Source organism: Paralichthys olivaceus, chromosome 14 (assembly GCF_024713975.1).
Source record: "Paralichthys olivaceus isolate ysfri-2021 chromosome 14, ASM2471397v2, whole genome shotgun sequence".
In the NCBI taxonomy this organism is placed as follows: Eukaryota; Metazoa; Chordata; class Actinopteri; order Pleuronectiformes; family Paralichthyidae; genus Paralichthys; species Paralichthys olivaceus.
The window spans coordinates 19,507,996-19,520,860 of record NC_091106.1 but is presented as its reverse complement, the minus strand read 5'-3'; the positions used below and the strand labels follow the sequence as shown (position 1 = coordinate 19,520,860).

General features: G+C 43.8%; 1 protein-coding gene across 15 annotated transcripts in view; it reads right to left on the bottom strand.

Moving 5' to 3' along the window:
- Positions 1-12,530, bottom strand: part of ccdc88ab (coiled-coil domain containing 88Ab) — a 56,085-nt gene extending 43,555 nt beyond the window's left edge. For 13 of the 15 annotated variants that reach the window (XR_011246143.1, XR_011246144.1, XM_069539305.1 and 10 more), the window contains exons 1-3: positions 11,918-12,530; positions 11,708-11,808; positions 1,558-1,666 (exon numbers count right to left, since the gene is read on the bottom strand). Coding sequence is in view for 13 of the 15 variants with exons in the window: in XM_069539305.1 (XP_069395406.1) it covers positions 1,558-1,666; positions 11,708-11,808; positions 11,918-11,980 (273 nt within the window). In the remaining 2 variants the exon portion in view is untranslated. The remainder of the gene's footprint in view (positions 1-1,557; positions 1,667-11,707; positions 11,809-11,917) is intronic. The other 2 variants (XM_069539313.1, XM_069539316.1) reach the window with 1 other exon arrangement.
- Positions 12,531-12,865: the final 335 nt, after the last annotated feature.

Here is a 12,865-nt window from a genome sequence, read left to right as displayed (position 1 = left end):
TTCAAATTCTCTGAATGAAAATTTGGAAAAATGGTTGGTAATACCCAACAAACATGCTGGACCCTGGACAATGAAGACACAGGGTGTGTCCTGTAGCTAATAGTGTCACAGAGAAGCCCCCGGTAATGTCCTTAACCCCTCCCATCATCTCATCATCCACCAACTCTGCTGGTCACGACTTAACCCGAGCAGAGTCACTGACCAAACCAGCGGCTCCACAGAGAGATAATTCAGCCGGCCTAGCGCAGCTTTTGTAGGCTTATAACGTCAAAGTCTACACAATAGGCTGATTGTTTAAATAAGATGACTCGGGAGTGATTAACAGGATCTTTAGAATCAAAGGAAAACGAGATCTAACACGGCAACGGGCCAATCACAGACAATTCTCATCTGACAGCAGATTTCTTAAAATTGATCAAAATACTTAAAAAGAGAAACGTCAAAAACCACTCAGGGTTATTATAACACTTAGAGAATCTGGCTAAAAGCTTTCTGACACATCATTGTTATACAAGTTGATATTTCTTTGTGTCAATGCGACATGATCATTATTAGGCCCCGAGGATCTAGAGTGTGGGAAATCTGCGTCAGTGTGGCTGCTTTGACATGATAACATTCCTGCACTGTCGCCACAGCGTGCTGGGTCATGCTCCGCTACTTGTAATCAGAGACACAGATGAGACACTATAGCAACGTTATGAATCATATTCTCTCTGCACCGTTTTAATTTGCTGAGCTCACGGGTTTTACAGTGAGCAGAACAGCTGCACACAGCGACAGTAACAGACGCTGATGAAGGAGGAGGTCAAAGTTTGGCTGTGGGTAGACGGCGATTGTTTGGCCTGTGACAACTTTCGCCTCTTGTCACTTCCAAACCGCGCGAGCAAGGGGGTGAATGAAACATTTGATTCCTGCGGCGAGGCAAATCGCAGCGTGGCTTTGTGTGAATTTCAACTGTGAACTTTGACCCAACATTTTCACTTCACATATCTGCATTTTCCTTCGTCAGTTAACATTTAGAACATTGATGTCTGAAGCTTCCTCGAGAAATGCGCCTCCATCCTCCCTCACATCTCTCTGACTAAAGCTACCGGACAAACTGAATCCATAATGAGACGTAGATCAAGATCATCATCCAAGAGGGAAACGGCGAACGAGGCGTTTTTTTAGAGATAAAAAAGAAAAGTAAATTATCAGCAGAACCACATCAGTGTTTCACATTCCTGGTTCCTCTGTATATTCACTGGTCCGTCTCCAACATCTGGATCAGGATCATGTTACCGCAACATAAACACCCACACACACACACACACACACATATCTGCAAATACATCTCTGTGTCTACTGCCAAGTCTTTATGTGGTACATGCTTGTGGACACATTTCTGTGTGTGTGAGTGTGTGTCTCTTCACTGTAACATAAGATGGAAGATGTTTGAATGTGGACCACAGACATGAGCATAGAATTATTATTCATCATGATGTTTCCCTTATCAGCAGATCCACTTTCTTTCCCATCAGATGACTGCAATAAAATTCAAAGAAGCAAAAGTCCTACCTGATAATAGGCTTTAATCTGCCTGATGAGAATAGAAAGGTTCTGGATGCGCAGTGTGGGGTCATTGTTCACTTTCTTGTTGGTCCTCTGCACCGTGGCCTTAGGATTTCTGTGGACAAAAACATGACACATATGATTATTTAAAAACGGTTTATAGCAAAGATAAGTGAAGATTTGGACAGATTTGTTTTAAAGCTTGTGTTTCTGAAGCTGCTTTCAGACGTGCACTGAAGTCCGGATAGTTTCCTGAAATCTTTCCAGAGGGGTTGTATGTGAGAAATGCAAATGTCTGAGTCAGTAGCTCCAGAATTCTGTTGCCAGCCCCCTGATTAAATGTCTGAGTGAGCCCATGTGAGAAAACAGCAGAAGAATGTGTGGAAACTCCACCTGATGGATGCAAAAATTAAAAAAAAGAATAAATTTCTCCAGAAGATGCCAACAAAAGAAGTAAACTTGGAAAGACAACAAGATGTGAAAGCTTTTGACGATTCCACTGTGGAATTAATGCGTCATGTCGCCTCCTGCATCTTCAACTTAGGTGCCACCTCTCACGTGCATGTTCCAGATATTTTCTGACCCAGACCATCTCCTGCTGCACCTCCAGAAAATGTTCAGACCCAATTTCCCAGACATTTTCATTTCATATCTGAAAAAAGCTTCAGTGCGTTTGCTCTGCTGTGTGTGATGGGACGTGTGTGTTTGACTGAAATCATTAGCAGCACAGTGACAATGGGCCCTTTGTTTATGTGTCATAAGCCTGTTTAAGACACAGCAGACACATGAAAAGACAAATAAAGAAGCTGTTCTTCTCATCTGGTGGCTCCTGTGATCTTCAAATTAAATAAAGTTTAATCCAATTCAACATTTTTGTGGAGCGTTTATATTTGTAGTAAACATTAGATGATAGATATTTGTTTTTCAAAAATAGGCACCGTCTGTAGACTGCACTTCTTCTGAGTGGGGTTTTCATGAAGGAGTTCACATCATCTAAGCTAAAAGTAATAAGGTCAACGATTCTCTCATGATCTCCATTTCTTCTTGTTTGTCTTAATCAAACACAAGAGACATCTTCTTAGTTCTCGTACAATACAGATGCTGTGTGTTGTTGTATGTTGCTCAAGGGACTTTTAAAAAGGGGCATGCATGACGAGCGACGTTATCACGGGTGTCAACATGTTTTATTGAGCCTCACACATTCCTCAAATTTCCCACAAATTTGCATATATATTGAAATCACCGTCAGAATATAAAACCTCATCTCACAAAAACAAGAAGGTACATTTACAGTGTAACTAAACTAAGAGCGTGTTTACAAGAGAAATGTTGAACAGACTAACTCTATGCAAGACATCGGCCTTAACGTCATGTTTACTGATGCCCCGAGGGAAATTCCTATTTCCTAGACAGCCCACAGAACAGAGGCGGTGACAAAGTCACTCTCCAGCTGACGTGGTTTCACTGAGTGGCAGACACTTGAGAAAATGATCGAACAAGCGCGTGAGACACAAAAATCAGTAAGTCCAAAAGTAATGGTGTAAAGTAAGAAGAAGGCTTTTATTTCTAACCCAACTTCAGTTTGTTCTGCAGAAAACAGGCAACACACCACTGGGGATTAATGTGCCTTGGAACGCCACTAGTAGATCTCTAACTTTCCAGTAAATCCCAAAATAAATGTTGCCTTATTTTTACTGCAGCTGAAAGTTTTATTGTAATATGATCAAAATGAGTCGAATAACTAAAATAGCAGGAGCTGAATATTTATACCTAATCCACCCATCCCCCCCCTTAGAGAGAGAAAGTGCTCTGTGTGCATGAGGAGAATGTGTGTGAGCAGGTGAGACGTGCTGTTAACTAAATCCTGGGATCAGCAGTTTATTTTTAAAAGGTTAAAGGACTATTCCCCCTCGTGAAAACAAAACAAATCTCCCACTGGGTGTAAATCCTTCATGTATCATTATAAATGAAGTATTGTATCCTCACTGGTATCACAATCTATTGAAAGAATTAAAATACGATTTTATTTGTGGGAAACATTCAGCTGTAAATTCCATCATCTATTTGAAATCATTACAGAATTTTGACGACAGCGGACCAGCTGTCACAGCTGAAGAAGCGCTACGAAGGCTTGGCTCTCTGTGTGGGTTGAGATATATGAATTAATTATAACCACTAAGAAATTTATATTATCCCAGTTACAGGTGACACGCTCCAGTGTAAACAGTTGTAACATCCAAAGCTAAATTTGCAGTAAAATGAGAAACAGTGTGACTCTTAACATAACTGCTTGATTATACAATCAATTATCAAGATAAATGTCGCAGTATCTTAATAAACAGGCATAAGAAAATGTATTAGTTATGATAACTTCATAGTATGCTTGGTTTTCTTGCACCGCGGGGGCAACATGTTGTGACAGTGTCATCTTTCATCTATTGTGCATCAAACAGAAAAAGGGGGAAAACAGTGAAATCCCACCAGCGCTCCTTTAAAAAAATGACTCTACCTGTAATTTATTAATGAGATATTTGCTTTGGGGTTTTCCAGTAAAGCAACACCTCTCATGTACTTCAGATTTTCAGAGCCCAATATCAACACTATGAGAGAGCAACTCTCTATTTCATCACACACCTTTCAGACTTCAAAGCATGTACATCCCATGACCTATATAGAAGGGTCAATGTGCTGCAAGTATGGGGGAGGAGAGTCCTGGCTGCTTGTGAATGTATGCATGCATGTGCAGTGTAGCACATGTGTAGTCATGCATGTGTGTGCATGTCTGCATCTGTGGTCTTGCACCCTAGAATGGCACGACCATGTCTGCATCTGTGTACAGCTCAAACAATCCTGAAACACAGCGAAGGTGGTCTTTAATCAGGGTTTTCCTTTATGCATATTCATCTATCTTGCTCCGTCTGAGAGAGGAGGTCAAATGTGAAGGATTCCTCATCTTGTTAAAGGACGTTGGGCTTGGTGGATGCTTGCAGTCACAGGGGCCTTCTGGTTGAATAGAATCTTTCTAGTCAATTAACCATGCCGCTGCCCTGTTTCTACTAAGCGTACATCCGTTTCACAGAAAGCAGTGTTGTCAAGAATTTTCTTAAATGTTCTCTACTACGCCAGAAGTATCACGCAAAATAAAGAACACTGACAGAATTTTTGGTTTCAAATGAAAAAGCTGGTCTCGAGTCAATTGGCTGCAGTGTAGACGGGTTAATTAGGCTTTGAGTCATCCTCAGCCATCATACACACACACGCACACACACACACACACACACACACACACACACAATAATGCTAATCAGAAGGACACAGGGTTCTTTTTAATAGGGGTCTCAATTAGGAGTCACGTGACCTCCCCATCCACCCCCACTCCACACACCCTGCCCCTTTTGGGGGTCCATAGTAGGGGGTCTATTTAACCCATTAATTAGAAAATACAGAGGAGGCTGTAATCCTGTCAGAGCGAGGAGGGCGATGCAGTGAATGAGGTGTGTGTGTGTGTGTGTGTGTGTGTGTGTGTGTGTGTGTGTGTGTGTGTGTGTGTGTGTGTGTGTGTGTGTGTGTGAGAAAGAGAAACAAATGAAAACATTCACACATTCCATCACAATCGGAGTCAATCAGCTGAGAACATGGCGGACAAGACAACACTCTAAAATTCACCCGTCGCTTCTTTGGCTCTGACTCTCATTCCACACATATAAGCATGAGCAGGTTCTCATCCGCCCCCTGTGGATGAGCAGGCAGATTAAAACGCTAACAGGAGTCAAACATCCCACTTCTTCTGTGTTCCTGCTGATAAAGTAAACCTAAGATAGACAAACAGATTAAGGCTAGACAGGCTGACAGCCGGCTAAACAGCCAGGAAGGCAGACGACTAGTCAGCGAGTCGACCAGACGGCGAGTCAATAAGCCGATGCTGTCGATGGACACCGCAGCCTTGTGTGGAGCCTCGGGCCCGTGGGCTTTCTCCTCCCATCTCCTGGCTTCGATAGGCTGGGTGGGTTAGGGAGTAGTGCTAACCTATATATGACAGGCTACATTACAGTCAGCATGGGCAGCCAGGCACATGCCCATACACACACATTCACGAAGCAGGCTAAATGCACACACACAAAGAGAGAACTCATGCTACATTTGGCCACGTGCTTGGGATAGAGCTTATGAGCTGTTCTGTCCAAACACTGCAGGGGAGTGTGTGTGTTGGTGCCTCCATATGTGACACACACACTCAAGCCAGACAGCTACAGTCAGAGGAATCTCAGGAGGACGAGCTCTTATCAGAGGCCATGCCAAGGTTAACATTCAGTTCAGGATAAATCTGTGGGTGTTTCTGTAACATCCACAAATTAGACCACTGCAACACCAACATGAGCAATTCATCCGCCCACATCGTACTGTAAAATCAAGATTGTCCATTTTTACCAACACTCAGTCCACGTAACTAACTTAACGGCATTCTTCAATTAAACCATTTACATACACAACTGCCCCAAAAACATTGACATTATTTTTGTTATTGAAGTGTCTTATTATCGGTGAATGGGAAATAAGAACTTACAAACGCAATTAATGTCAAACTACACTTCAAATAAATAACATGTTATTCTATTAATATTACTTTTCTTTAAAAATGACTTGTCAGTATTGCTGGTATATTTGACTATAACGCAAACCTCATGAGGAATACATCCTATTTTCTCACACCCCCACCCTTGTCCTCTGGGAACTGTAGAATGTAAACAGACAGTGAGGATTCGACCACTGGTATGTGGAGTCTCATCACCCTGTTTCCTTGTTTCGACTTTTACATGGACTCGTTTCTCTCCCGTCTTTGTCCTTCTGTTTCCTCTGGGCCTCTTCCCATTCCTTTACCACTGTATCCATAGGGACTGCAGCTGGACTCACTTGCATCACTTTCTACTGAAAGCACTGTGTATTATAACGGCTCCTGAGGTAAATATAGTACGGTGCGACTTCTCTGCTGCTCCCAGTTCCTCTCTTTAACAGATGCATTGAACCTGGTCACAGATTAATACCACTCGATTGTATATTCTCAATGTTAATCTGCTGTTAATGACCACTCAACACTTCCTGCAGATGTATTTCTTCCAGGGAACAGAAGGGATTATTACCCCCCCGAGCCACTGAAGGGGCTGTAACATGAAGCAGATGGAGGAAGTGTTGAGTTTGCATTAAGTGCAAACCGCATCAACAGCAAATTAACACACAGACTGGAGGCAGATCAATTATAATCTGATATAAAGAAGGGGAAATTACAAATAACCACCTGTCTCCAAAAACACCTCAGTCTCAAATGAAGGCCTGGTACCCTTCAAGCTAAGTTAAATACATAATAACTACTGATTTAAAGTATCCTAAATTAGCAATGCAGCTTAAATCACTTTGATTTTGAATCACCACAGCTGAAAACCTAATGAGAAGCTGCATCTAATGTCCTAAAATGGTCCCTGTTGGCTTCACTTTCTGGGTTCTAAAGTTTCGAGTGTCTCACATCACAGCCTCGTTAAAGTTTTGTCCTCTCAAGGTCACAGCTGCTGTTTCCTGTCTGACTCTGATACACATCCTGCAGCTCGACAGATACAGCGAGAACACCATGACACAAAGATGATTATTAGAGTTGGCAGAATAATGTTTGCTTCTACAAGCTGTGGACTCCACAGTCTGAACAGCAGCAGCAGCAGCAGCAGCGGAGGGGGGAACCGAACAGGCCGACCCCCTCAGCAGCAGCTCGGCCTGCTTCCTCTCTACAGTCCAGCTGGAATCCCAACTATGTCTCCTGTAACCAGCCCTCGAAACATCCAACAAAAGGTTTCGGCGTGCTGCTCAAAGAAAACAAGAAGAGAGGAGAAAGAGGAGGGAGGGGAGGAGAGGTGAGGCATGGAACAGCAGAGATGGAGAAGAAAAAGAAAACAGCAGGACAAGGAATGGGAGAGAAATCATAAAAAAGGAAAAAGTGTGGAGAAAGAAAGGGCAGAGAAAAACAGAGGAGAGGAAAGACCAGGAAAGGAGCAAGAGCATCCCCTCGCTCCTCAGAGCCTGCAGGTCTTATTCAAAGTAGAAAAGAATCCATGTAGGATTGTAATAACTAAAAAGAAAAGGTCTGACTCAAACATCCCTTTGTCTGTGGCCTCAATCCAGACTCTGTAATGATAAATGATGACAGATGTGTTTTCTAACCTCGGAATATTCTGCTAGAGCAACAAGACCCGACATATAGTAGCCTCCATATGTTTGAAACAACAATTACCAGAGAATGAAACGATGCATCTGACAGAAAACAACAAATTAAAGCTCTTCTACAAAGCTCATTGGTCAATTTGTGAGCGTTTGTGTTTAAAAGCCAATTCTGTCAAGACAGGAAGTGATGACAGGCGTGCTGACGAATGTATCCTGTTTAAATCACCTCACACAGTTGATGCACTGTGATGTGGCCTTGAGAAAAGAAAACATTTGAGTCAGTGTAGATGCATAATCACTGACTCATTGTTTCACCTCTTTGTGACAGACAACCACTGGCAGGCACCATCGTCTGCAGAAAAACTATGCAGATAAAAACATTCTGGAATGTGACATTTGGCTTTCGCCTCATTTTATTCTCATAAACCGTTCGGACAGATTTACAGACATGCAAATATCTGCCTGGACAGAGACGTTCCCCTTCACAACAGGCATGGCTGCATCCTTTGCGTGTAATCCACACATGTTTCACACGTGCACTTTCTGCAGGCAAAGTAGCAAAGAATCAATTTGTGACTCGTTTTCGGGATCGAGCTTGGATTGCGCGTCCATGCAAGAAAATCACGTAGGACATATGAACTTCCTCACTCATATAACTCGTGGTCACGGAGGACAAACTGACCCAACGAAGCAAAGAATTCAACAGGACGCTTGTCACTCTGACTGAAATTTAATTGGCCCCAACTTGCAGAGTGGGAAAAAACTAATTGGTTTGACAGTAGCGAGGAGGAAATGTAATTGGCTGGGTAATGTCATTCACAAGAGGGCGGGAGCAGGAGGAGGGGGAGGAGGCAGTGGTGCCATCTGGGTGTCAGCAAACCGTTAGATAATCCTGGGGTCTCTCTTTTTTTCTCCCCCTCCCGTGCTGCCCTGACGACAACTGCTGCCAGCCTGTCTGCCATGTCTGTTTCTTAGTGTCACACAGAGCCATTCGCACAGTAACACTGCAGTTTGTACCACGACAGCTGGCATCAACAGTAAAAATGTGCAACGCTCATGTTTCTTCAGCCTGAGTGCACAGATGTTTGAGTAAAATCATTGCGTGTGACTTTTTAAGAGTTTTATCATCCACTCTGGAAAACGAGCGAGTTTCTTGGCAGCTTTTTTCTCACAGTCTGTGAAATCGAGTGTTTTCTGAGTGTAAACAACAGCTTCTGGCACGAGGCCGAGCAACAGCCCAAGAATGAAAGTGAATACAATCCCCAGTGATTATTACCTACACAACATGAAAGAAGGTGGAAAACTCACCTGGTCTGTAAGCTTCTTTTAATGAGTAACAGTGTTCGACGAAGGAAGGGAGGAATGAATTCACAGCCATTTTATTCTTCCAGTCAACACGCAGCTTATTTCTACTTTTTAACACTGAATTCTTGCCAGTAGACGTGACTGGGTCTTTGCAGTGGCTGCTCCTAATCTCTGGAACATCTTATCTTTTCATATCCAAACCGCTCCTAGACCCTAGAAACGTCTAATTCATTCCTCAAGACCCAATTATTCTTACTGGAGTCAAGTTAAAGACCCGATTTCATCTGCTACGGTACAATACTTAAAATCTCAAGTTTAATGAAAATATTTTGTATTTCTTCTCTATTCATATGCTTTTGTTTTGGTATTTTAAGCCGGTTCAGCACTTTGGTCGACTGTGGTTGTTTTAAACTTACTGTATAAATAAACTTTGACTTAAAACACGAGTAGGACGAGTGAAAAAAATGTGTTTTCCATGGATGTCGCCATTTTAAAGCCTCCCTCAGTAGCAGCAAGGTTTAGATGCATGAGCTCTAACATACACTTTAGCTAATGACACGGTCTGTTTTGTTTAAGTGAGCCGAGCTGCTGGAGGTGAACACACAGAGCTGGTAAAGTGAAGCAGGCAAACAAAGAGCAGTCTCACCAACATTACATCTGACCCACACTGTAGGCCCTCTGTGTGGGAGGGTGGCTGGGCAAGACAACTACCAACAGCTGCCTCTGTCCAAAACCAAATGCACAGGGGGGAAAAAAGACAGATACACACACGCAGACACAGAAGCCCTGCAGAAAAGTGCACACACAAATATAAACACACAGAGCTGGCCGTGACAGGCAAGCCCCGACATCCTGTCAGGCGATTACTAAGCCAGACACAGTTCATTTCAGCTCAGCGCCCGACTGTCCTCTGCAGGAGCACTCAACCGACCCCAGGAAACCCCTGTCCAGCTCATTCCATCTATTTACAGACAGAAATCTCATCACACATCTTAGTCTTAATACACTGAGCTGAGGAGCTGCCATGTGGCCCGACAACTTCTGCATGCCACCTTTTTCTTTCTCCCCCCCTGAAGGTTCTTAACCATTTTGGTAAATGATTTGCTGCCTCGTTCTGTCTCATCTCATATCCTTCCGCTTGCTTTCCGCCACACAGTGGAAAATACTCTAAAAATACTGCTGACTCCTTCACTGTTTTGAAGAGGCAGCCTGTGGAAGAGGAAAGACGCCCTTGCTTGTTCAACTAAACCTGCAGTGGCCTCCCTAAACACCGCTCTCTGTTTGGAGGGAGTCCTCTGGGAGTCTACAAGCAGTCTGAATGAGTGGGAGGATGAAAAACAAAAAAGAGAGGGGGGAAGAGGTATAGTTGAAATCTGGAGGTAAGCATCATCCTGTGAGAGTGATACGGCCTAACAGCGGGAGGTGGAGGACAGAGGAAGAAGGCAGAGGATGAGGAGCAGGAGGAAGAGGACACCAACCAGAGACAGGAAATAGCCTGTAGGGTTAATCAGCTCCTCATGCAACACAGCTCCAACGTAATCCCTCTCAAAACAGTTCATGTTACATGCTTAAGTAAATTCTGCACAGATACAAATGCAAAGAAAGACATGCAATCTGCCAAACTAACCTTCAGATGTGAGATTCTGAAGCAAGACGATGTCCCATTAAAGTGGGACCCAGTAAAATCTCTTAAGAAGAGAAAATCAATTCCACTGGAAGTAAGCTTGGTTAAATGCTCCTCACTTACACGGGGAATGCAAGAGGGCTGAATGCTGAGAGATGCATTAGTGGGAAATATGGAAAAACTGTTTGGCCAGAGGGAAGCAACATCAGCGGCAGTCTGGAGCCAGACAAAGAAAAAGGAAAATAGTTTTCTGTGATGCTTCGTAACCGGAAAGTCACTGATTTGACACCTGATGCCTCAGCCAACAAACACCATGTGTCACCATCAGGAGACCTGCAGTGGCACCTACTTCCCTTTTCAGTGAGTGAAATGAAACAAAGTGAGTGTGTGTGTGTGTGTGAGCTGATGCATTGCTGTGTGGGCTGCATCCCTGCTTAAGGCTTCTATTTCCAGTTTAATCTACAGCACAGCAGGAAGCGCTGCAGCGTCCAGGGGCGGGGTGTCTCCCAGCCGGCTGTAGATGACACTGGAAGGTGAGGAAATAAAAAACGCAGCAGTGGAAAGCTGTGGTGCTGCGTCCTTCCACTGACTGTGCATGCTCACAGACAGTCTGAACAGATCCTAACAATAGCAGTCTGCAAGATTTCTGACAGTCTGACCCTTCATTGGCCCCAATACAAGGTCCCTTTGTGCATAGCCTACATTCACTTCAATCCAATTCACTCAGGAGCTGGACTGAGGCTGGAGTCCTTGAAGGGATGAGGAGGATGATGACCCCGCAAAAAAGCCCCCAGGGTGAGTTAGCATCTACAGACCCTGCATGCAATCAAACTGCATATGCTGCACACATCGAACTGTGTCTGCAGTATAATGGTGATCATGTATATATAACAGTCTCTTAACGTGGTGCGTTCGAGGACCCGAGCATGCACGCAGAGAGGCCAATCCTGTTACAGTGCGTTGGCCTCTGCAGGGGCCTGACAGATGGGTCGGTCTGGGACATTACTGCGTCAGGTTACTTACATCTCCAGCATGATCTCGTTCAGGTAAATCCCGTCCACTAATTCAATATATTCCGATAATTTGGTGCCATCGGTCACTGAGGGCTGGCCCACTGTCTTCACCTGGAAAGTGGGAGAAAAGAAAGGTGTTAAGATGATCAATGATCACATACGGAGGGGGGGGGTTAATTGGTGGGATCAGTGTATTTGAATGGGTCATTATGGATCTTACCCAGCAGACCAGAGGCGTGAGCATGAACTGCTCCAGCAAAGGGGTGAAAACCTCGCTTTCCATATTTTTCTCTCCAGAAAAACTGGCGCCGTTTATTTCGGGATAAAAAGGAGGAAACAGCACAATGTGCGCTCCCTGGGAGAAATGTGCGTTTGTTCAGACTCCACTCATGAAGCTGATTCGATTAAATCGACGCTCATTTTGGATGAAGGCTCCTCCGAAGGTTTTTTTTTCTTGGAGGAGGAAAAAAAAAAAGGTAAATCCACAGGATCCAGCTGTTTCAGATGTCGGGGCTCGGCTGCCTCATGGAGGAGACGAGCAATCCCATTTTTCTTTGTTGGAAATTAGGAAACAGGGATATTAAAAGCATGTATTTTATCTACACGAGAGCAGCTCTCACTGATACTAAGGAGAAATATTCCAATCAAATCCAGTGACAAAAAAAAAAATCTCCAGTGCGCACGAGATCCAGATGTTTCCAGAGGAGCCCGCTCTTCACATCGTCCTTTCACTCCTCATGTGTCAGGTAAAGTCATTTCTGAGCGGCTCCTTCATTCGTCCTCCACGTCCTCCTCCGTTCAAATGCTGCATGATAGTGAACAGAGAGAGTTGAGGGAGGATGAGTGGAGGACAGAGCACCGCCTCCCTCTCTCCCTCCGCCTCCCCGCCTCTGAAAAGGAGGGGAAAGAAGAAAATAGGGCATTGCTCAAAGCATGTCTTTCAATTTAGATTTATTTTCTAAAGTGTCAGGAATTCCTCTCGGAGACGATTTGTCCGTTTGGTGCAGTTTGTTTATCTGAAGAGGTGAGTTAGAGGGACGAGGATGTTTTTTATTAAGGAAGGAGGAGGATATAGAGGGAATGAGTTAATCTGCAGCTATTGTGAAGGATTTGATGTAACATTGGATGGAAAATATTCTTATTTCATTAAAGTATTGGTAAGAAATAA